The sequence below is a fragment of the Squalius cephalus genome (genome assembly GCF_949319135.1).
Source record: "Squalius cephalus genome assembly, chromosome: 3".
NCBI lineage: Eukaryota > Metazoa > Chordata > Actinopteri > Cypriniformes > Leuciscidae > Squalius > Squalius cephalus.
In genome coordinates, this window is record NC_137124.1 from 53,311,206 (window position 1) to 53,335,653 (window position 24,448).

General features: G+C 36.7%; 1 protein-coding gene across 4 annotated transcripts; it reads left to right on the plus strand.

Annotated features, from left to right (window-relative positions):
* The first annotated feature begins 207 nt into the window (after positions 1-207).
* On the plus strand, positions 208-22,730 carry tspan5a (tetraspanin 5a). Of its 4 annotated transcripts, none has more exons than XR_013820461.1 (11): positions 209-584; positions 10,414-10,464; positions 11,079-11,225; positions 12,668-12,838; positions 14,158-14,283; positions 16,460-16,507; positions 18,475-18,591; positions 19,080-19,141; positions 20,478-20,566; positions 21,773-21,815; positions 22,022-22,730. XR_013820461.1 is itself a non-coding variant. In XM_079865491.1 (10 exons), the coding sequence occupies exons 1-9, from the start codon at positions 501-503 to the stop codon at positions 21,783-21,785; spliced, it is 819 nt and encodes a 272-aa protein (XP_079721617.1). In that variant the 5' UTR covers positions 208-500; the 3' UTR covers positions 21,786-21,815; positions 22,354-22,730. The 4 variants fall into 4 exon arrangements, 2 of the variants coding, with proteins under 2 accessions (XP_079721617.1, XP_079721616.1); XR_013820462.1 differs by having other exon boundaries at positions 22,354-22,730; XM_079865491.1 differs by lacking the exon at positions 20,478-20,566 and having other exon boundaries at positions 208-584; positions 22,354-22,730.
* Positions 22,731-24,448: the final 1,718 nt, after the last annotated feature.

Consider the following 24,448-nt stretch of genomic DNA (forward strand, 5'->3'; position numbering starts at 1 on the left):
CCTGAAAGGCGATGCTTCTCCTCTCCCGCATTCAAACAGCATTTATTTAACTTTTTAAAAAGCAGTTTACGAAAATTTAGCGACACTGCGCGTGCACCCCCTTTGTCGAAAACCACTCATGCGCGTGCTTGTGAGAGGAGGGGAATCCTGGTGGGGGAGGGTTGAGGGACAACCCAGGCACAACAGCTGATTGGTTACTGGTGCTGTCAATCAAAGCAGCCATGTCAAGTGGCAAAAAAAGCGATGTGAACTAATTGCAGTGAAGAAGGGGCAGTTATTTCGAGATATACAGTGTTTAAGTCAGCGGTTTTGTTTATAAATGACAGTCGGTATTGTACCTTACGTAGGCGCTGTTGAAAGTGGTCAGCATTATGTTTCTTTTATGCGGGTAACAACATTACTGGGACAGTTTGACATCGATGTCCTAAGAACGGAATACTAAACTGAACCTGCTTCGGGTTTTATGTGAGCCAGTAGTTTGTGCTGGAGAAAACGAGCCAATGATGTCAGGAAAGCATTACAAGGGTCAAGAAGTCAGCTGCTGCATTAAATATTTCATATTTGGATTTAACATAATATTTTGGGTAAGTGCTTTGTGTGTGCACCACCATTTCTTTGTGTGTATCATTGTTTCTTTATGTCATTGCGCGTGATTATATGAGTATATTCACCTGATATATGAGCATTTCGCAGGTGGGTCAATTAATTTCCTTTGTTCCGTTTGTTTGAAATGCGAGAAGCCGGTATATACTGTACAAGACAACCATAATTTGTCGATTAAAATAAGACCAATCGATTATTCTTCTACGTTGAGCATGCAGCAGGAGCCCCTGTTCCGTTTCGTCTTAATGTAACTGATATAACTAATTTCTTTGCTATCGCTTCCACTCGTTTATCTCAGATGTTCATGCCAGCAGCCGCTGAGTCAAGTGCGTACTACAGATAATCGGCTTTCTCTTCTGTGAAGCAATGCATCGACCTTCCCAGCTAACAGAAATATGTTTTGCTAACGATCCATTTAAGTTCTGAAAACGTTATTTCTGAATTCTTTCTTAACGTTTTTCAAAATCTCCAGTGTTTTAAATGTTTTTAAAACGTTTTTCTTGGTTCTACAATTTTCTAACATTTTTCTATTTATTTTTCATAATGCAAACATAGGAACGTTACATTTGAATGTTCTCGAAACATTCTAAAACAAGTAGTAAAATGTTAGACGAACGATGTATAAATAATGTTTTGTGTGTGTGTGTGTGTGTGTGTGTGTGCTAACGTTCTGAGAACATTAACAAAGACCACATGACGTTGAACAAACGTTCCAATAACATTACTGGAAATTTCATATTTTCATAACCTTTAGAGAACCTTACCAGAAGGTTAGCTAAATTCCTGAGAACATTGAGCAATCCCTGTTTGATGGGTTACTGCATGGAAGAACACATGGATCCTTATCCTGGATTATATGCAATAACTGGAGTGACAAGAGATTATAACTCGGAAAATGCAGTTATTTCAAAAGCACTGAAAGACCCTAGAGTAAAACATTGTGTTTCAGTGTCTGTAACTCTGTAAGTGTTGTTGTGCTGTATGTCTATAACTTTGTTATAACATAATTCACGTTTATCTGCTTCAAATTATATAGTTATAGTTATTTGCAAAATATACAGTTTATCTCTAAACTGTTGAGGGGTGAGTTGTAACACTATTAGATTTGCAGTAATGCAGGCATTTTAGTTTTGTGCATTAATATAATCAGATTTAATTCTAATTTAATTCAAAATTATATAGTATGCCATGTTCAATATAGCCTGCCTACCTCAATTTACCACCTTTAATTTTAAATATTTTAAATCGTTAACATATAAAACAAATTTAAAAAATAAATAAAAAATTGAATCAGTGAGTGAATTTTCCAATGTAATTTTTAAAGTAATTTCTATGGGGATTTTTAGGGGTGCAATCTAATTAGGTTCATCTCGAGGAACCAGAATTGTAATTTGGCTTTAATATACAAAACATATATTTTTGTGGTCACGTTTATTAGGCTATATGTAAATCAAGTGACAAATAAAATAATGCCAGAGTCTGATGATTAAATGCCGTTTCTTTGGCTATTACCTAAATTGTTTGGTCATGTTTACAGCCAGGCGAAAATAAGTTCCCTGACTAGCCTAATTTTTATAATATAAAAAATGTTTGGCCAAATAAACTTTTAGGTTACACTTATTTTAAGGTGACGTAGTTACATTGTACTTACTCAAATAAGTACTGAGTAATATTAACTACATGTACTTGTGTATCTAGGCTACATCACATTAAAATAAAGTGTTACCAACTTTTATGCCAATTGGGGCAAATGTTGGTCACTAGCTATGTTTCCATCCACCTATTTGTATGCGCATTTTGGGATATCGCCATAAAAAAAAAACACGCTGGATGGAAACATCAGGATGCGCATAAATTCTAAAAATGAGCTGAATAAATTTCTCATCCAATAAGACGACATGTGCATAAACTACGATGTTAACACATTTACAGAATAAATCCCTTGATGCGCAACAAAAAAACTAAATGTGATTGGATAACTGGACAAGGTGGACCAATCGCATAGCACAGCAACATCTAAAAGATTAGTTTGGTCGTTCTGAAGTGGTCGTTACTGGTTTGGTCGTTCTTTGGCCTGAACCAAAATCTGCCATCAAAATGATTTGGTACTTCTCTCTCAATAGAGCTGGTAAGTCCCGCCCATCCGTAAAACCCCACTGGACCTCTAGGTTGAAAAATCGTCAATGCAAGTGAATGGGAGAAAATAATTATTTTCTGATCCCGTTTGAATTGTGCCATGAATGTGAACATATGTTGTCTGTGAATTTTTATATAATTTTTCATGTTACGAGTTTGACAGTATATTGTACGATTCTTTGGCTAGCAGTTGTGGAAAACACATAACGAGAAAGACTAGCCTACATGTCGCCTATGTGACGTCACCCCATAACACATTTCCCTCCACTTGTCAAATCACGGTGCTAATGCTGCGATAATCTATGGAGACCGATCGAGATGCCTGTGTGTTTTGTACCCAAATGTCACCATTCAAACCAAATCGGCTGTTCTTTCTTTAGATTCCCGTCTGAAAGCAGCGAAGAGTTGTAGTCCACAAAGTGCTCTCACACAAAGTCTAACCGTATCAAACTTCTACCCGCTAAATTGTAGCATTCTTTACACGAAAAATTATATTAAAAATTCACAGACAACATATGTTCACATTCATGGCAAAATTCAAACGGGACCAGAAAATAATTATTTTCTCCCATTCACTTGCATTGACGATTTTTCAACCTAGAGGTCCAGTGGGGTTAGCGGAAGGGGCGGGGCTTACCAGCTCTATAGCATCTCCCATGATTGCGTTCCCAAAAACCAGGCATCCGAACGTAAGAGAACATGAGTGTTTATTGTTTCATCTGTTTGCTCTGAGACGCAAGTCATTTATGATGTACGGAAAAATTGCCACACTGGCTTCCTCGATTTGTTTATAGATAGTTTGCGCCAGTTTCCCAGGAAGTGGCAATTTTGTTCTCTTGAACACATGGGATGGAGATGCTGCTTTATTCGCAAATGTTTAAAGCAATATTCCAATTTTGCGCATCATTTAAATTTACAGCTTTGAATGGAAACAGCTACTGTCCCACTTTATGTGGGTCCCATTCAAACTATGAACTAAACATAAAATTATTATGAGTCACACACCTTTTATTGTCACCCCAGAAGTCTTTTATAATTGGTTAAATTGGTTAAATTGATTATGTTACAACTCAACCCGTGTTACAACACTCCAATAGCCTAATGTAGTAAGATTTAGTTTTACAAGATAGATCACTTAGCTCCCTTCACCTACTTTTTACTAATTATCTGGGACGCTCATCCTTTCACATGAACTCTGATGTTCAATAATGAGGGCGGTATTATTGAGCGTTCACTGTGCTACTTTACAGAACTCATTTACAATGAACCACTTGCTACATTAGCTACTGTATGTTTACTGTTGACTCATGACGTACTACACAAAAACTGGACACTGAAGTCTGATGATCTCACCCTAGTACTGCTTTTTGTTTTGTTTTTACATTCTTTTTTTGGATTAACACATTGGGGGTTTTGACACAGCTTACATATTTTTTGACAGATGACTCATAATGAAACATGTAATTTCTCTTACAGGCTATATCCGAAAGCAGCTGCTAATTAAAGCCTATAGTCAGAGTCAGTGCACTAGTCTTGTACAGTTAATTTTATAGGCACGTTTGCATTGCATACAGATGGATAACGGATGTACGATATAGTTGTGCACTGAACAATATTATTAATTTAAGCAATAGCAATTTTACTTTGGCATGATAGCATATAACACACCTTAAAAATATTGCTGTCATCTCAGCACAGTCTGAATAAACTTCCAAATTGAAAGTGAGTCAGGTTTCGCTAGCTTGTTCCTCAATTCAAAGCAGTCCTTTGTTTCTGCATGACATTTTGCAGAATGTTTTCACTGAGGTGTATGTCATTTCCTCCAAGAGTATGAGGGTGATGATGATAAATGGTGAACAAGAACAAACTAAAAGGTTGTGTACACTAGTGATGGCAATTTCAAAACACTGCTTCATGAAGCTTCGAAACCTTTACGAATGTTTTGTTCCGAATCAGTGGTTCAGTGCGTGTATCAAACTGCCAGAGTCGTGATTTCAGTAAACGAAGCTTCATTACGCCATAGCCATAACTGTTTCGAAACACTTTGAAATTTCAATGGTTCATCACCGCTGGGTGCGATGATCTCTGTCAACCCATGAATCATGAGGAGGCACTGAGAACCAATGTGGGTTTTACCTGATCGCTGATCAGTTTTATACATTTGTAGACGTTTTAATAAGACGTTAGTATAATTAAAATGAATAATGGTAGTTAATAGTCTCTTAGTGGCCTGTTTAGCTGAGCCATTCATAGAACAAACAAAACAAACCCTGACAATTGATAAAATAACATATAGACACTTGATAATTTTATTAGATGATTAGATAATTAGATAATTGCAGTTGAAAGATTTTATATTCAATAAAAAAAAATTGCAATCAATTTGTAAAAGGTGTTTTTATGCATGTTTGGCCTGGGTTTTTGTTGCAATAACACTGTTCTGACCACTAGGGGTCACAGTGGAGACGGGTGTCGGATTGTTTCGAAGCCTCGAAATCGGCACATTTGCTTCAGCTGTGTCAGTGTTTCACAAAGCCTTATCTTCCCACCACTAGTGTACACATTTTCCTCAAGTGAATGTGACAAAATAACATTACCACATGTCCACTGAAGGCGAGTTGAATTGAAAACCCAAGTGCAGCTTTTATTAACAAAACTCGAACAAAATGGACCATGGGCTGCGTTTACACTTGGCATTAACATGCGACCTGTATCCGGATGTTGTCCACATACACATTGAAAAGACAAGTGTAAACGCGCTTCTGATCGGAATGTTATCCGATCAGCTTGTCCAGGTTCGGAGGTTCTCGAGGACGCATTGTGATCGGATCTGTAATGTAAACGCAATCCAGCCATCGGGTCTGCATTCACAGGTGGACGTCACACAAAACCCCACCCACTGTCATTAATATATACAATCGCAAATATACTGAAATGTTTGCCTTCACACCCGAAAGTTGCAGAACCATTCATTTTCCGTAAACAATTTTTCCCAGCACAGCTGGCAACGTTCTCAGACCCATACGTTTCTCTGTACCGTTTCCATTACAGCATCTGTCCACATTATTAGTACTTGTAGCCTCTTCATCCTCCTCATTTTGTGAGATTTGTAAAATGTCCCCCGACTGAAAACTGTTTTTAAAAGAAAACACATCACTTCAGGTCGACTTTGCTTACCCATCCTTTTTTTTTTTTTGAGATGCGAGATCCAATCTGTTATCCAGATGCAGAAGCCACTTGATGTGGACAGGTGAAAATATACCATGTCCTGATTGGCTTATGATCCGATCTGCTTGATCGGATCACGGTGATCGCATGTTAATGCCAAGTGTAAACGCAGCCATGGACATGAGGGCTATTTATACACAAGGACTAATGAGTAACAAGAAACACCTGAGCATGATCAAGACAATCAACCAATGACAAAACAGAACTGATGAACACATGACCAAAACAACCAATCAGAACATTACACATGACTAGGGAAGCCTATGACATGATCACATTACAAACAGGAACCATGACTGACTAAACTTTAAAATAAAAGACATGAAACATAAATGTGAACCAAAACCAACGTGCCAGTTATGCACTGCCCAAGGTTATATATCTATATATATATATATCTATATCAAATAAGACACTAAATTGTTGTTCATGCTTCACTCTCGATGTCTCCGCATTCAGACATAGCTGGACGAATGCATTGCGGCAATGAGAATTTCAGCAAACAGTAAAATATAAAAATAATTCATTCCCGTGTTGAAATTAGTGCCTAGCATGTTTATGCAAGGTTAAATTGCTTAATTATATGGAATTGGAATATATTAAAAACAATGCAAGTACTATGTTCTACATTGACTATTGGCCAATACATTGACCAGACTGGCTGGAAATGATCTTTGCAGTAATCTTAGGCTATATTATTTATATATATTTATACTATCTTATAGGGAGTGCAGGATAACCATTATGCTTAATCTTTACTGGAGCATCTGGATGATAGTGATCATAATATTGCATGTTTGCTCTGGCTGTAAGAAGGAATGTGCATTTATCCTGACAGTCCACAGAGACACGCAGCTTTAATATCACAAACAACACCCTGTGATGCTTAAACAGCGGCATTTTTTCCAGTTTGCTGCCATTGTGCCGTGCAAAGTTGGATGGGAATGAATGGAGCCTTTGTTCACCACACAACTTCAGCTTTTGTAAACAAGTCCAAGAAACTAAATTGTACTTCATGCTTCACTCTCAATGTCTCCCTCTATTAGAAACCGTTTAACAAATTAATAAAAAACTTCTTTTTTTTAAATTCCTTAATGAGACGAAATCAATATTTGAAATCCCAATGAAACGAAAGTAGCAACAGAACTTTTCTTTCGGATTGTGAAGTGCATCCAAGTTTAACGGATTAACGAAAATGTAGGGCGGGAACTTGGCTCTATGAAACGGTTGTAGATTCGATTTTGAGATGTGGGCAGCAAACGTCACCAGAGAGAAGTCTGACGTTTTCACTGGAAGATAAATTTTTGATTAAACATTACGAGGTCAAAAAATAAATAAATGCACGGATGAATTGTTTACAATGTGATCTATAACATTCATTTAGAAAATAGAATTTTCATTTTATGCCACCTTTAACAAATACAGTCAAACCAAAAATTCTTCATACACCAAATATCATTTTTTATATTTTTTTACTAGTGGGTGCAGGATACTATAGTTCATTTATGTAGGTGAGGATAGCAAAATAAAGTAAACTGTGACATATTATACCCAAAAATTATTCATACAGTGGACTACCAGTGTAATTTATAAAAATTTGGGAACAAAAATTATTCAGACACTTTGACCTGACCATGTTTTGCTGAAGTGTATTTTTTTTTTTTATTGCTAATGCGACCTTTTTACACCACAGTCTGAACAAAATTAAGCATTGCTTGGTAATTGGTTGAAATAAATTGGTATTATCTAATTGTGTACTTAAATTTAACAGCTGACAACTGACAGCTATTCAACCTAATTCATTTGTGAGACAGTCTAACAGAAGGATGGCCAAAACCAGTGAAATATCAACTGATTTGATAACTGAGTTCTTGTCATATTGTATTACCACTATAGCGAATAAACTGTGATAATGTGAGAAATGTTGAAGGTGTCTGAATAAAGTTTGGTTTGACTGTATATGTTTATATGTTTCAGAACTGTGGATTAAATATTCATTAATTGTTAAAGACATTATTGAGATTGCAAAAAATACTATTACTATTACTATTTCATTCTTTCTACTACCTACTTTCACATTTAATTCAATGTTACTTGTCGTTTCTTTGTCATATTTGTAGAATTGACTAGCAATTTCTGAGTGAAAATTGTTTCGAAGTATATCCTACACCATTTTTTTTTCAGTGTAGTTCGATTGTACATCATCTGAGTAAGTTTATTTTTCAGTAAGAGAATTACAGGACTGTACACCAGTGGCATGCACGTATTAATCGCTAATAGTAAAGTTCCCTTTCGGTCGTATAGAACTTATTCACAGCAGCGCCATCTTTGATTTTTAACGGGAATGAAAGCAAGGCTGTGAGGGATTGACATGCACCTCTTCATTGGGTTGTACTGATATTTAATATGTTTTTGGATTTTTTTCTGCTGACGAAACACTGCAAAAATATCTTTCCAGTACATTTCAGTAGACAAAAAACTCCCGACGATATGAGCTGAGGAAAATGATTAGTGATCTAGGAGCTGCTTTATGCAGCGGATTGCCATTGATAAGTCTATCCTTTCATACCTGTCATGGCACTGCTCTGAATAAGGTCTATTGCGGAACGCGATGCCAACTGAGGGTTAAAAATGGGAACGTGATTTCCCCTTTACAGCAGCGGAGGTCTGTGTACGCCATTGCTGGAACCACAATCACTGTACTGTTGTCTTGAGTAATTCATGTACACAAAAACCCTTGTGTGAGGCATAGTCCGACGCACAGTCGGTGCTCTGTAGATGAAAATATGAAGCGTTATGAGACACAACGCTGTTTAGACTGAAACGACTTGGTGAAATGCAGCTGTGAATGTTTTTTTGAATAGTGAATGAAATTCTAGAGGCGTCTCTGCGGCCTTGAGATATACAAGGTGGTCGAACTAAAGGTCCTGACCCCTCTGAAAAGAAATGACACATCGTGCTCATATTTGAATCAGTAATGAATATATGTAAAATGGCATAGCTGACATTAAGGTCCATGTGTCTCCTCCCACTTATTGCTCTTTTTCTTTATTTGGCCATTGAAGAATGAATCTTCGGGGTAAATTGTTCCTGTTTCTTTCAAATGTAGCCTACATTACAGAATTTAGTGAAATAAAAACCTGCCAATAATACATTTATTTGGAGGAATAACTTGCAAATTTGTATCCCCAAAGTAATTTTCTTTGCATGGATTAGATGTATTCGTATTGCTGCAAGAGAATTTGTGAGCAACAAAGTAAATTTGAACTCAATGCATATGTGATTAATTAACAAAAAATCATAGTATATGAAGAAATAAGGTTAGAATTAAAAGCCATGTTCTCCAGTTGTGAAGGGCTTGCAGAATCACTGCCCTATGGACATAATGAGGACATACGTCTCATGGGAAGAACCAGATGTCTGCTCAGATGCCACCATGAAAAAGCAGATTGCAGAAATGTCATGGTGTAACATGAAAAGCTGTTGAAATTATTAAAAAGACCTGAAGAGAGAAACGGAGGTTGGCACCTTTTACATTCAATGGCCATGACCTATTTTGTGGTCAGGCTGAGGAAATCTGATAAAATGCTTTTTTATCTCTAATATTCAGTATTAGCTCACCGGCAAAGAAGTTTTGAAATGGAAACATTAGGCTGTACTTTGGAGAAAAGCATTGTGGGTTCAGAGTTGGATATAAGAAGCAGATAAGAGTTGCTTTCCTATTTACTGACACTCTAAAGAACCCAAAATGGACCTAAAATAGTTTTGAACTGATAGCAAAGCACCTTTTACAGACCACTAATGTTTAAGGCCTCGCTGTAAACCAGAACAAGTTGGCAAACTCAACATTTTCGAGGTAATCAGTAACATTAATCAGTTAACATTAATCTTGCACAAAAACATTATATAACGCTTAATTTTTTGCATTTATTCTCCCTTTTGGGTGTCATGGCAAAGCATGCTGGGAATCCCAGCCCAGTTTCAGTCAAATTTAAGTTTGTCTAAATTAAAAGAAACAAGTTCATAAACCTCAAAACAATGAAACAATTCAGATTACTTAAAATGTGTCAGTTTTGTGAGCTCAAAAGAATAAGAAAATTCTAAATTCATACTTTGTCCTACATTGTTTTTTGGGTGGCGGAGCATAACAAAGGGAAGGGTGTGTTTGTTTAGGTGTCTGTTTTAAATATCAAGTGTTTCTCAGAAAATGCATACTGCACCTTTAATCCATCTGTTCAAATCATCAAGAATTTTTTTCCAATGTGCAATGCACGCATACTGTAATATCCAAAAATAGACAGACACATCTCAGGTTTCATTCAAAATATCCCAATTTGTGTTTTGAAGATTACTAAAGGACAGAATTACAGAATTTTTATTTTTGGGTGAACTGTCCCTTTAATAAATCAATTTTACCAGAGCAATGCCATATTTTTCTTGTTTTAGTTGCTTGGAGTGGCTTTCCTTGGAATCGGACTGTGGGCATGGAATGAGAAGGTGAGAAAAAAAAGTATCTAATGCATAATGCATAAAATTCATCTTTATTTGATAAGAATCTTAATGCACATGTGAAGTTGAGATGTCCCATGTTCTTCACATTAAATAGATGAGCTGCAGTGGTTTGTTGGAGACCTACATAGACCTACTATTATAGTTTTTATTAATATTTTGATTTTATATATATACATATATTGTTGCCATTTTCGAAATGTTATCTTGGCAACTAGTTCATTTTTATTATTATTTAATTTATCTACCAATGTGCTATGTAGGGTGGACCATAAAAATACATTTTTAGACAGTTTAATATAAGACTGAAAATATTATTTACATTTTTCACTCAATGCTCCATCTGGTCTTTTACACACAAATATGTATAAACACACATGGATATATTGTGTGTGTCTGTGTATTCTTGATCAATGTGGCTCTTGCATTTTCTGTGCCATATTTGTAACTTTTAAAGAACACAAGTGGGAATATTTGCAAATATTTGTATCTGCTGTAATTGCAAACAACCACATTTGAAACAGATTGGAACAGCAATTCAGCTAATTAAAGCCCAGTCGTCTCTCTCTCTCTCTCTCTCTCTCTCTCTTCCTCTTCCTCAGGGAGTTCTCTCGAATATCTCCTCCATCACAGATCTGGGTGGATTTGACCCAGTGTGGCTGTTTTTGGTGGTGGGAGGGGTGATGTTCATCCTGGGTTTTGCAGGCTGTATCGGGGCCCTGAGGGAAAACACCCTCCTGCTCAAGTTTGTACGTTTTCCAAGTCTTGATTCTTATTAGGAGTTGGTGTAGCCTCATGCAAAACTGATTTGTAATGTCTTTTTAACACTTAAATGCATAGGTGTTTGTGCAATTGTTATAATATGCTTTGGTTCATCGTAAACCTGTATGAATTTCTTTCTTCTGCTGAACACAAAAGAAGATATTTTAAAGAATGTTGGTAATGTCGTAGATTTTTCCCTAAACCTAACTATCTGGGTTTTCTCCAATCGACATTCCCTGGGTTGTCTCCAATCGACATTCCCTTTCAGTTCTAAGTCTACCTGGGTTGTCTCCAATCGGCATTCCCTTTCTATTCTACTGGGTTGTCTCCAATCGACATTCCCTTTCTATTCTACTGGGTTGTCTCCAATCGACATTCCCTTTCTATTCTACTGGGTTGTCCCCAATCGACATTCCCTATATAGCTACCTAACTAACTTGATTCCCTAACTAGCTTTCTTCCTGCGCAGGAATAATCGTGGCAAAAAAACAGACCTTAGCAAATGTCCTTTAAATGCTTTAATCACGGCCGGAGGATCTCTCGAGCAGTTCTCAGAGAATCTCCCCAAAGAAGAAGCAAGGCCGGAGGATCTCAGACAAATTCCATTGAGAATCCCACCAGCAAAAAGAATACAACAGTTTTTATAGAATAAGGAGGTATGGCAAAAATGTATCGCCTGCGATAATTAATGCGATATGGCTCAGCTTGTCAGTTAACTATGGCTCTTTGTAGTAAATGTAGCTCCATCTGAAAGCAGGTGAAGGCGATTTACTACTAATCAAGGAACCGGCGAGATGCGCCTAACAATGTCATGCGATATATCGCCCAGCCCTAACTGCATTACATAATTTCCCCACAATTTGATTGGTTTTCATAGATAAACCCTTCTGTTACCAGGTAAAGCAAACTTTGTTTTAATGATTACTTCATTGTTAATCACAAGGTTCAAATTTAGTCATCTGTCTTGTTTCAATTCCCAAATGTGTTATTTATACACTCACACAACCAAATTCAAAGGGGTATGACAAGAATACAACATCCAAAAACACAGGACAGAGCGTTTTAGTACATTGTGTTTCAAAGTGTTATCATGTTAGGCCTGAAAAGAGAAGTAAGGTTAGATGTTAGAGACATGGTTAGTTTAATATACAGTTTACTATTTGATCTATTAAAAATCCACCACAGTAACCAGACAGTTGATGTGCCCCATTGAATTCCATTGTTTTTTTGTTTGTTTTTTCATAATATGGAAGTCAATGGGGCCCGTCAACTGTTTGGTTACCAACATTCTTTAAAATATCTTCTTTTGTGTTCAGCAGAAGAAAGAAATTCACACAGGTTTGGAACAACTTTTCATTTTTCAAAGAATTTTCATTTTTGGGTGAACTATACCTTTAATTTGAGTGTATTTGTCTTTCTCCTCTCCCAGTTTTCTGTGTTTCTGGGGATAATCTTCTTCCTGGAGCTGACTGCCGGCATCCTGGCCTTTGTCTTTAAAGACTGGATTAAAGATCAGCTCAACTTTTTCATCAACAACAACATACGAGCCTACAGAGATGACATTGATTTGCAGAACCTGATCGACTTCACTCAGGAATATGTAAGACTCAAGGCCAGAACTCATGTCTCAAATTCAAAGGCAGAGAAAATACACTAGGAATTGAAAATGAGGAAAGGTCTAAACAAGATGAAAGAGAAATTAAAAGTGTGTAGGTGTGTTTGCACAGGAGAAAAAAGGCAAACTATCAGTTTATCTGTGCCACATGTCATCACAGAAGTGCACACAGGCAGTTCCCATAGAAACAGCATGACTTGATGATTCCTTATCCACTCACAGAGATCCCTGTCTGTTCACATTTCTTTTTCTTAGAATAGTAAGTTGTCAGCTCGGAATTGTGTTTATTTTGAGGCTGTTGAAGCTATTCTACATTTTCTACAAAAATTCTACATTTAGAAGGTTAAAGGGTTAGTTCACCCAAAAATGTAAATTCTGTCATTAATCACTCACCCTCATGTCGTTCCAAACCCGTAAGACTTTCGTTCATCTTCTGAACACAAATTAAGATCTTTTTGATGAAATCTGAGAGCTTTCAGTTCTGTCCCTCCATTGACAGCTATGCAACTACCACTTTGATGCTTCAAAAAGTTCATCAAGAGATCATAAAACTAATTAGCTGTCAATGGAGGGACAGAAAGCTTTCAGATTTCATCAAAAAGATCTTCATTTGTGTTCCGAAGATGAACGAAAGTCTTACGGGTTTGGAACGACATGAGGGTGAGTGATTAATGACAGAATTTTCATTTTTTTGTGTGAACTATCTCTTTAAACATTCTTCTGCATTACTCTGTTAACAGGGTGACATTTATCACACATAATAACATGTGAAAGTTCAGTTTCCTGTTAACAATCACACTTGTTTCCTGAGGAATAAAACAGTACGTTTGTGCAGCCCCACACAGAACAACTGAAGTTTATATTGTTTTTTTCCCCAGCTTTATGCTCTATACTGCAGATCTGTTTCCAGAACATGACTTTTCCTCAGGACAGATTTAATTAGATATCGGAGTCAGGCAGATGCTGTCATGTTATTTCCTTGCTGACCTTGCATGATAAAGAAGACAGACATAGCAAAGCACTGCATGTCAACATAATATACTAGTATAATGGGAGAACATGGGGGGGGGGGGATCGAGGTTTTCTTTCTTTAAGGAACAAGCGCCTTATGCCACATCTTTGACATTGATGTGTGCTAAGCAGATACATTCTAATGCATTCAATGCATCTGTATTTTTACTGTACTTCCTTATAGAGTTGTGTCTAATATTCCAAATTATTGCAATTTGATCTAAATTTTATGATGAAAGTGCATTCTAGATTGTAATGTAATTCCATGCCGGGCAATATTTTTGTTTCTTTAGTGGGAATGTTGTGGGGCGTTTGGAGCAGATGACTGGAACCTCAACATCTACTTCAATTGCACAGACAGCAACCCCAGCCGAGAAAAATGTGGCGTGCCCTTCTCTTGTTGCACCAAAGACCCAGCGGTAAGAGATGCATTTTTTATGGAAACTGAAATATATAGAAACTTTGTGTTATTTGTAACTTAAAGCTGCAGTCCGTAACTTTTTTGGGTTAAAATGACCCAAAATAAATTTTTGAGCAAGTACATAACCAGCCAGCGTTCAAAACTATCTGCTTGCCTAAGCTCGATTCAAAACGGTAAGGTTGTAATAATGTTTTTAATTCCAGTGGTACTGGTGGATTTTCGCGGGAAATTCAAGCATGTCTTTGCGTCATTACGTCACATCTGTACACATAAAGAAGGAGTCTCAGCTAGAAGGCTATGAGTGTGAGGATGTTGGAGGTGGAGATTTATAGCCTTTTCTCTCAGCACTTGATATAATTAAACTTATCAATTTGATGGTGGATCCAGAAAGGTTCAAACGACAATCACCAGTGACAACTGGAGATTCACCCGTTGTGAAATGCAAAAGACTTCAGACTTTGGAGTGGCTACAGAAAAAAAGAGACTGCAACTGGGCCCATGCGAAAACAAAGATAAATATCGGAAGGGCATTAAATGTAGTCACGCAGTGCTGATGTTCTTAACATTAACAATTTGAGAACAAAGTATATTTTGCACAGTTTTGCGTGATATGATAAGCGATCGTTAGATTTAATCAGCGCGATTTACTGCAATGCTTTTGTTCCCTCAGTTGGTGAGAACAAAAGTGGATGTTACTTACTTATTCAGAATACATTTTCCGGTGAAAATTCTTATGTTGGTCATACTTCCAAAAAGTAGAATCTGTGATTGCGAATGACAGTATCCACACCGGCGCGGCGACTGACAGCCGCACATTCTCCTCAAAACATAGGATTCATCCGCGCTGTGCCGTGCCGAGGCACAACCCACATAAAGTTGATAATTACGCGAATAACTGCGATTGCAGATTGCGAACAGAGATGGCGACAAAGAGGAAAAACTACGGACTGCAGCTTTAATTACATTTTTATATTATGCTGTTTTAAAGGTTCCTCATTTTGTTTTGGAGTCTCTTACAATAGGTTGACATGGATCCAAAAAAATTAAATGGGTGAATTTTAAAAACACTTTCACTTTCTCATAATATACACTGCAGCATCACCTCTTTTTGCTCACAGTCTGAAACGGTTCGATAAAGGATTCAGTTTCCCTAAACCCTTCTTTTCCAAGAGCCTACTCTGCTCTGATTGGTCAGACGGCCCATTCTGTTGTGATTGGTCTACCACTAACTGTACAGTGCGTGTCAGAAACCAAACACCTATTATCATATCTGAATTGGGATCTTCCTCAGCGCTTGATATACAGTGATTATAACAGTAACAATGGCGTCAGTTTTACCATATCAATTCGAGCCAAGTCCTCATTTTTTTGTGGTGCATGCAAAGTGGATTTGCTCTCGCAGCGCATAAAACAGCGTCTTTTTTACCACTGAGATACTTGCCATCTTGCTCCAAAACAAAATGAATGCAGTTCTTTTCTAAGCACACTTTGCATGCCACTATTTTCCTGATTTAAGAGAGACTAAAAGCTTGAGAGGAAAGTGCAAACAATACATGACAGACCGAAACAAAAGGGGAGTATAGAACAGGATTTGGTCTACGCGTGGACAGAGTAAAAATAACATTTCGCAGACAATAGACAGGCACTGGAAGCACAACATCTATGGCAAAGAGGAGGGAATTATGGCCTGTTGTGAGCTATTAACTCATAACAAATAATCATTATTGACATTAAATGATTCAGTTACGAGCCTTTCTATGAATGCAGCCATTCATTATTTCAGCATGAAGGAAAACTGCAGGCGGTAATGTGTTTCATTCACAGTAAGTTATAATAAGAAAAGCAAATAGTGAGTAATTTACCTATTATAACTTCACTAAAATAAAGAGTTTGTTCATTTTTAAGAATGTTCAAATGAAATCACTGGACAAATGAAAAAGCACAACTGATTTCAAACAGGAACAACTATTTAAAGTGAATATAGTGCATATCCTGTTGACTAGTTTGTTCGGGGGGATTTTATAAAATGATGAACCTACTCAAAGTAAGCTATTTCCAGTCTTATCTCTTCACTCCACCCACACTGGAATTCTTCTGAATGTCAACATACTTCCTTAAAGTTGAAATGTTACCACTGTCCTCCATTAATTCCACATGAATGACTTGTTTTGCAGGAGGATGTTATCAACACACAGTGTGGGTATGACGTTCGGGCAAAATCGGTGAGTCTTACTCTCAGTCTTACTTTTCACACACTCCATCAGTTTGAGGCAAAATGAAGGTGTAGGGCTCTGGCACGGTTTCCCCTGCCTTCTGCTCTTCACTTCAGTCAATGTAACGAACCGCACGACTCTCAAAATGAAGGCCGGTTTGGCTGACCTATACGGCATGTATTAGGGGTGTAACGGTACAAATTACTCATGGTTCGGTTTTTATCACTGTTTTAGGGTCACAGCTTCTGTACGGTTCGGTATGTGCTATAAAAAAAAGGACTACTGTCAAATAAAGATAAAGAAAAGAACAAATAATCAAACAAGCAACAGCACAAAGAAATGCAACAGAGCAAAGATACAAATGAAATAAACAGCGCTTTTTAGGTTTTTCAGGTAGGTCTAACTGTAGTTTTCAGGTACAGAAATTGAATCAAGTAATCAAATGTAAAATAACATTGCATATAATCTTCACTCTATAAATTAAATTACAAGTTACAAAAGCTATTCAGTCGAAAGGAGTGAGTGATTTCCTTGTCTTTTGTTGTTTGATTAACATTTAAAACAGACAGCAGGAATATTAGGCTGCTGTCACTTTAAGATATAATGCACGGATCCAGTACACTGATACTGATACACATGCGTTGTGTTTCTCGACTGTTTATGTTCACTTAAGACGTGGCTTTCCATGTTTCGGAGTGCACACAAATCTTTTCAGTTCTCTTTCACGTCTTCTTTGATTATTTAAATGTGACCCTGGGCCACAAAATCTGGTCGCACGGGTATATTTGTGGCAATAGCTAACAATACATTTTATGGGTCAAAATGATCGATTTTTATTTTATGCCAAAAATCATTAGGATATTAAGTAAAGATCATGATCCATGAATATATTTAGTCAATTTCCTACCGTAAATATATCAAAAAATTGTTTTTGTGAGTGGATGCAGCACAATCGCTAACATAAATGGACAACTTTAAAGGCGATTTTCTCAATGTTTAGATTTTTTGCATCCTCAGAGTCAAGATTTTCGAATAATTGTATCTCGGCCAAATATTGTCCTATCCTAACAAACAATACATCAATGGAAAGCTTGTTTATTCAGATTTCAGATGATACATAAATGTCAATTTTAAAAAATTGACCCTTATGACTGGTTTTGTGATCCAGGGTCACAAATGAGTTTAGTTAAAACACAGATAATGCTGTTCAGGTCTCACCAGCACTCGCACGCTATCAACACGATGACGGCATAAATGACTGGTCATATTAGAGTATAGGCACTCCTATTGAACAAAGTTTACAAAGAGTGACTGTTTTGTCCACGTTTTATTTTTTTTTATCATCCTGTTGTAACGTATCGGGAAGTCAGAATGCGTATCTATCGACAGAAACATACATTAACCAAACTTTGATTGTTTTACGCGTTATTTTTAACAAACCACAGGCTATTATAGATGCGTTGTCAGATTTAAGATGAACCACAGTGCAAGCGTATGCCGAACCATGGGTGGAGAACGGATATGGTTCGATTTATTTATTTATTTTTTACAGAGAACCATTACACCCCTAACATGTATGAATACAAAAGAATGAAGCTGTTATTCATTTTATTCACAACGGTAAATTAATTCAAAATACTGTACATAGGCACAGTAAAGAAAAACTGAAATATGCACACACATAAAAGTTATTTGCAGTTTCCTAATTTATTCATTTAACTTAAAAATTATAGACTTAAATATACTGAACTTGTATTTTCTTGTAAAACATACTCCATTACAAACTTTGAAACTATCTTTATTTACAGTGCAAAATAATATGTCACCACAACATATGCATAATTCTTCAGGTCAAGAGTCTGTAAGATGAAGTGAGAAACTTAAATTCAAGCGCGTCTCAACTTTAGACTGTTCATGTGCATAGTTAGAAAGAGGAAAGTCTTGACCCTAATTTCATGTTCCTCAATACTCATTAGGATGCAGAACAGAAGACATACATCCATGTCAAAGGCTGTGTGCCGCAGTTTGAGAAGTGGCTACAGGACAACCTGACAATAGTGGCTGGGATCTTCATTGGAATCGCGCTGCTGCAGGTGAGAACGCCTTCATCTGCGACTGCACTGCAAAAAATGCTTTACTTACTTAGTATTTTTGACCGGTTTCCAGTCCAAATATCTCAAAATTAAATCAAGATGCATTTATTAGATAAGTAAAATTAGATAAGATATTATGTCTTGTTTTCTGGGGAAATAAATCAAAATTAAGTGAGTTTTTGCTTAAAACAAGCAAAATTATCTGTCTTAATTCAAACAGAAACAAGATTATTTTTCTTACCCCATGGACAGATCATTTTCCTTGTTTTAAGCAAAACTCTCTTAATTTTGGTTTATTTCCACAGAAAACAAGACATAATATCTTATGGCGTTTCACTACTTTAGTAAATGCATCTTGATTTAATAATTTGTTTGATATTTGGACTGGAAACAAGACAAAAATACCAAGTAAGAAAAGCATTTTTACAGTGTGCTGACTGGATCTGCTATCTATACTCATTCTGTTTCTCTCACTCTATTTTCCGCAGATATTTGGAATATGCCTTGCACAAAATCTAGTCAGCGATATTGAAGCTGTGAGAGCCAGCTGGTAAGAACATACAGATGCAAACTCACGACACATTCTCTCTTCCTGCTCTAGTTTTGCACACTGCTACAGCGAGCAGCTTTTCTCTTTCGCCCCAGTGCTTTGATGTGTGGATTCATAATGCACACGAATGACTTGCTGCTCTAATACAGTTAATGACTAAGCGTCTTATCAAAACCTCTAAACAACCTTTCTTAGTTCACAGTTTTTGCTTCGAGAACTGCCACCATGTGGACAAAACAGGAATTAAAAAATAGATGTTTGGTTGAAACTCTCTTATCTCTCTTGAATGGAAACATGCTGTTGTATTACCTAATATTATGATTAATTATAATCATTTATACTATTGACTATACATTTGGAATAATTAAAAAAAATATATGTTTTTGAAAGTCTCTTTTTAAAAAAATACAATAAAAACAGTAATATTGTGAAATAATATTACAATTTAAAAGAACCGTTTTCTATTTGAACACATTTTAAAATGTAATTTATTGCTGAATTTTCAGCATCAGTACTCCAGTCTTCAGTGTCACATGATCCTTCAGAAATCATGCTGATTTGCTGCTTGGTACTCTATTATCAGTTGAAAACTGTTTTTACTGCTTAATGTTTTTGTGGAAATCATGATAATTTGTTTCTTTGAAGAATAGAAAGTTCAAAAGAACAGCATTTATTTGAAATAGAAATATTTTGTAACATTATAAATGTCTTTACTGTGATTTTTGATCAATTTAATGTGTCCTTGCTGAATATATATATATATATATATATATATATATATATATATATATATATATATATAAATCTTACCTCAAGTAGCAAAAAACTATTTTTCAGCATTGATAGTAATAAGAAATGTTTCTTGAACAGAAAATCATCATATTAGAATGATTTCTGAACGATCATGTGACATTGAAGATTGGAGTAATGATGCTGAAAATACAGCTTTGAGGCCACAGGAATAAATTACAACTATATTTTACAAATATAAATTACAAAATTATACATTTTAAAATATTTCACAATAGAAAACAGTTATTTTAAAATTGTTATAATATTTCACAATATTACTGTATTTTTAATCAAATAAATGCAGCCTTGGAGAGACTTAAAAAATCTTTATTATTACTCCAAACATTTGACCTGTAGTGTATCATTATTAGTTATTCTCTCTAGTCTAAGGTGATGTAAATGTGATTTACTCCCTATTAAACTCCTCACAACACACACACACACCCCTCCACTCACTGTCCTCCGTTCCTCACTATCTCCCACACTGTCATAATCACGCCAACTCGCTTCACAACTTCACTTCTCCTCCCCATGCCTTCATCAGGGTGCCGCCCCTCTCTTACGTCGCCCGCCGCCCTCCGCCCCACTACAGCAAGAAAGCCTCGGCGTACTCCTGAGTGAGGCGTTCGTCTGGTGGGTGTGTAACATGCCTGCTTGTGTTGTGTTTGTGTCCACCTAGATTCTGACCGCTCTGTTTTTCCTTGTTTGGGGGCTTGTGAATGTTCTTACAGCCATTACAGCCATCATTCATCAAAAGTTCATTCACTAACATCAAACAAGTTACACTTTCACATTCTCAGAGGGATAGTTCACCCAAAAATGTAAATTCTGTCATCATTTACTCACCCTCAAGTTGTTCCAAACCTGTATGAGTTTGTCTGTTGAACACAAAAGAAGATATTTTGAAGAATGCTAGCCATTGACTTCCATGGTATTTTTTTCTTACTATTGGACAATTCCTCCAAATTGAAGCGTCAAAGTGGTAGTTGCGTAGCTGTCAATGGAGGAACAGAAAGCTCTCAGATTTCATCAAAAAGATCTTCATTTGTGTTCAGAAGATGAACGAAAGTCTTACGGGTTTGGAACGACATGAGAGTAATTAATGACAGAATTTTCATTTTAGTTTTGGGTGAACTATCCCATTAATGTTAATTTCAACAATTACTCAAAAGTTGTATATTTTAATATTATTTAACGGACCTGAGCTAACTTGAACCAACAATGAGCAGTTGTATTTGTATTAGCTAATGTTAACATAGATGAATAAATACTGTAACAAATGTATTGCTCATTGTTAGTTCATGCATTTAACTAATGGGACCTTATTGTACAGTGTCACCATTTAATTCATAAGGATAACTTTTCCTCAACGTTCCAGTCCCACAGAGATCTCCCACTGCAGGACGAGTGCAGTAAATGCATAAAGGTGTCCCATTCCTCGATCACTGTCATTTTAACCCCATCCTTTTTACTCCCTCAGATTCTCTCTCCCACTTTTAGTCCCGTTTAGCTCCTCGGACTGTGTGGTGTCAAGCTTCATCTCTCATTATAACCTTGATATCCCAGCTGGCCTTGCTGCTACCCTTCCATCCATCCCACATCAGTCATGTTCTCTCTAGCTGAAAATCATTCCGTCACACTGTAGATTGCAATGGTGATTTCTCTAATGCAAGGCCACATTTGTCAAGTCGGCATTAAAAAAAATAAAGTGCCCTACTTTGGTTTTATTGGAGAAGTCACTGGAGTAATGCCAACTCCTAATGAGGCCTCACACCATTGGCTTTAGACGTCCGTTTATGACCCGTGTCGTTTATCTTTTTCTATCTTTCTCTTGTGCAGTTTGTTCACATGAAGTGGCAGCTAGTCGTTCAGACACTCACAGGTAATTAATGCATTCATACACTTCCATAATGTGGAATCCTTAAAGTCAGCATGAAACGTTACGTATGAAAGTAAATATTCGGATATAATATTCATACTGTTAAAGTCACCATGAAATCTTGCAGTATTTATTATAAATGATGTATCTTGATTTTTTTTTTATTCATATGCCCTCATAATCAAAATACCTTCCCCTCCCTCTTGCAGCAACATCTCATCTCCTCTCCGATGATGCGTTTACTGGCGTGAGGGCGGGGCAACCTGTCACTCACATGAGATCCACCAATAGCAAACCACCACCATCTAATCAATTCCCCATGGACAAAATCAAGTCCCGCCTACATTTCTTTTCTTGTTCCAGAAGCTGTTTCAATAGGGACAGTATGGGACAAACAATTATACGTCACAATAGGGAAGAAAAGGCCATTTCATGGTGACTTTAATACCAGCCTAACTAGAAAGATTTCATTTGATAGGAAACATAATTGTGATCTAGTCGCATTCTCCAAACCTGTACGTTACTTTTTCTTTGTAAACAGGCCTACGCCAGCTTGATGAAGGGAGCGAATGATTAACACAAGATGCCAAGTGCACTGGATCGTGTGTGTGTGTGTGTGTGAACCATAACTTTTTACCATCTGTAAATAGTGCTGTTTTTTCTATAGTGTTTTATGTGTAAAACACGTGTAATACATGTGAGAAAATGTTTAGTAGCACTTTATTTTACAGTCCTGGTCCCCATGTGCATACTATGTACTTGTTATAGTTAAAACCAGACCATTCTCAGTAGTAACTGAGTTATGGTCTGGCAAAGCTTCTTTAATAACTCATTTCCAAAGGGGCGTCACCAACGGACATCGCTCAAATGCCTCTGGGCGCAATTGGATAGACCTAAAACCAATCAGAGCGATCGTCATCGTGTAAAGCCATATGCTGCGTCCCAATTCGCCTAAGTTACACTACGCCATAAAAGTATGTACTCTTTTTGTGAAGAAAATGTATTTACTTTTGAATGTGTAGCAAAAAAGTAGGCAAGCTTTGGGACATACTACTTCGTCATCTTTATCGGACGGATCTGTCGCGTGTATCCTGTCACTTAAACTGCCCTGTCAATCATTGTGTCACAGTTAAAATCCTCTATTAAATCTAATTTAATTTCCTACCGTTTCGGAGAGAAATGTAGCAGCACGTTCATCTGCCAGTGGGTCTTTCATGGAGACTGTCCTCATGTGTTTGCAATTTGAATATAATAATGCATTTAAAAGTTGAACGGACGTCGTTCAAATGCCTCTGGGCGCAATTGGATAGACCTAAAACCAATCAGAGCGATCGTCATTGTGTAAAGCCCGCCTCAACGTTTCTGATTGGTTGCGCGATTTCTAGGCCATGGAAATGGGCTTGAATGAGCTCTTTGCCAGACTACTTGCAGAGCAAATCTGAATTTGCCGGAAGTTGTCTGGGTTTTCCCAGGCTAAGTTATTGCAATAACTAACCCTGAACCTACTCCTAAACCTAACCGTTACATGTAGTTACCTTATATTCCCCAATGCTTTCGTAGGCAAGTACACTGTAAGTACACGCAAGTGCACGTACTGTAAAATAAAGTGCAACCAAATGTTTGTTCACTGTGAAAATGTTCTATCATTTTCCTCATCGTAAAATTCAAAATAACACTGTCAGAACACTGGCCAGGGAGTCAATGTCCAGTGCACTGAACGTTCACTCCCTAAAAATGCCCACAATGCACCATAAAACCAGTGAGCATTACTGCTCAAGTTTATTTTAGATTTTATGTGATTTTATATCGAGTTACACTTTTAACTACACTTTAATGCATAAGTAAATGCGTGTTTTCCATACAAAGTTAAGAATGAACATAAATAGTTATCAGTAATGCAATAATGTGAGCTTAGAGAGATCTGATCAACAGAACCTACCTGTTAAAATGCATCAAATATAATCCATTAGGCTTTATTTGTTCATCTCTCATATGGAACTGCGTTATAGGTTTTGCCCCCACAATAAAACTAAGTTTTAAATATCATCTTACTAAAACATTTATTTGCAGATATAGAGTGACAGCTGATATTTATATTCATTTTATGTCAGTAGACTCTAGTCTGTTGTAAAGATCTCATTGAAGTATCAGTAACTGCAGCAAATTGCATATTTTTGCTCAGTTTGGGCTCTGAATAAAATTGAGGTGTTTTTTATTTCCGTCCTCTTGTCTTGTATAAGCTCTGTATTTTCTCACTATATCATACTATGTGAGCCATAAAAGCCTGATGCATCAAATATGACACTCAACAATAAACACGCGTGTGCAAAGATTGACCAAGATTCCATGATAAACATCTGGGCCTAAATAATAATAATCTTTTTTGAAACAATGATGGATAAAATTGACAAGCGACTTCAAACTTTCAAAAACTCAGTCTGATGGGAAATTATTTGTCGCACTCGATCATCTCTGTGGAAGAATGTGAAGGTCTCTCTCTCATTGCCAATATGTTTATTTTGTTTTAGTTGATCCTGTTAACACTGGTTCAGTTATGCACTTACATTTCACACTTAAGAATAAATATATGAAGCAAATCTTGCAGCTTAAGTTCACTGAAACAGTTTCATTTTATC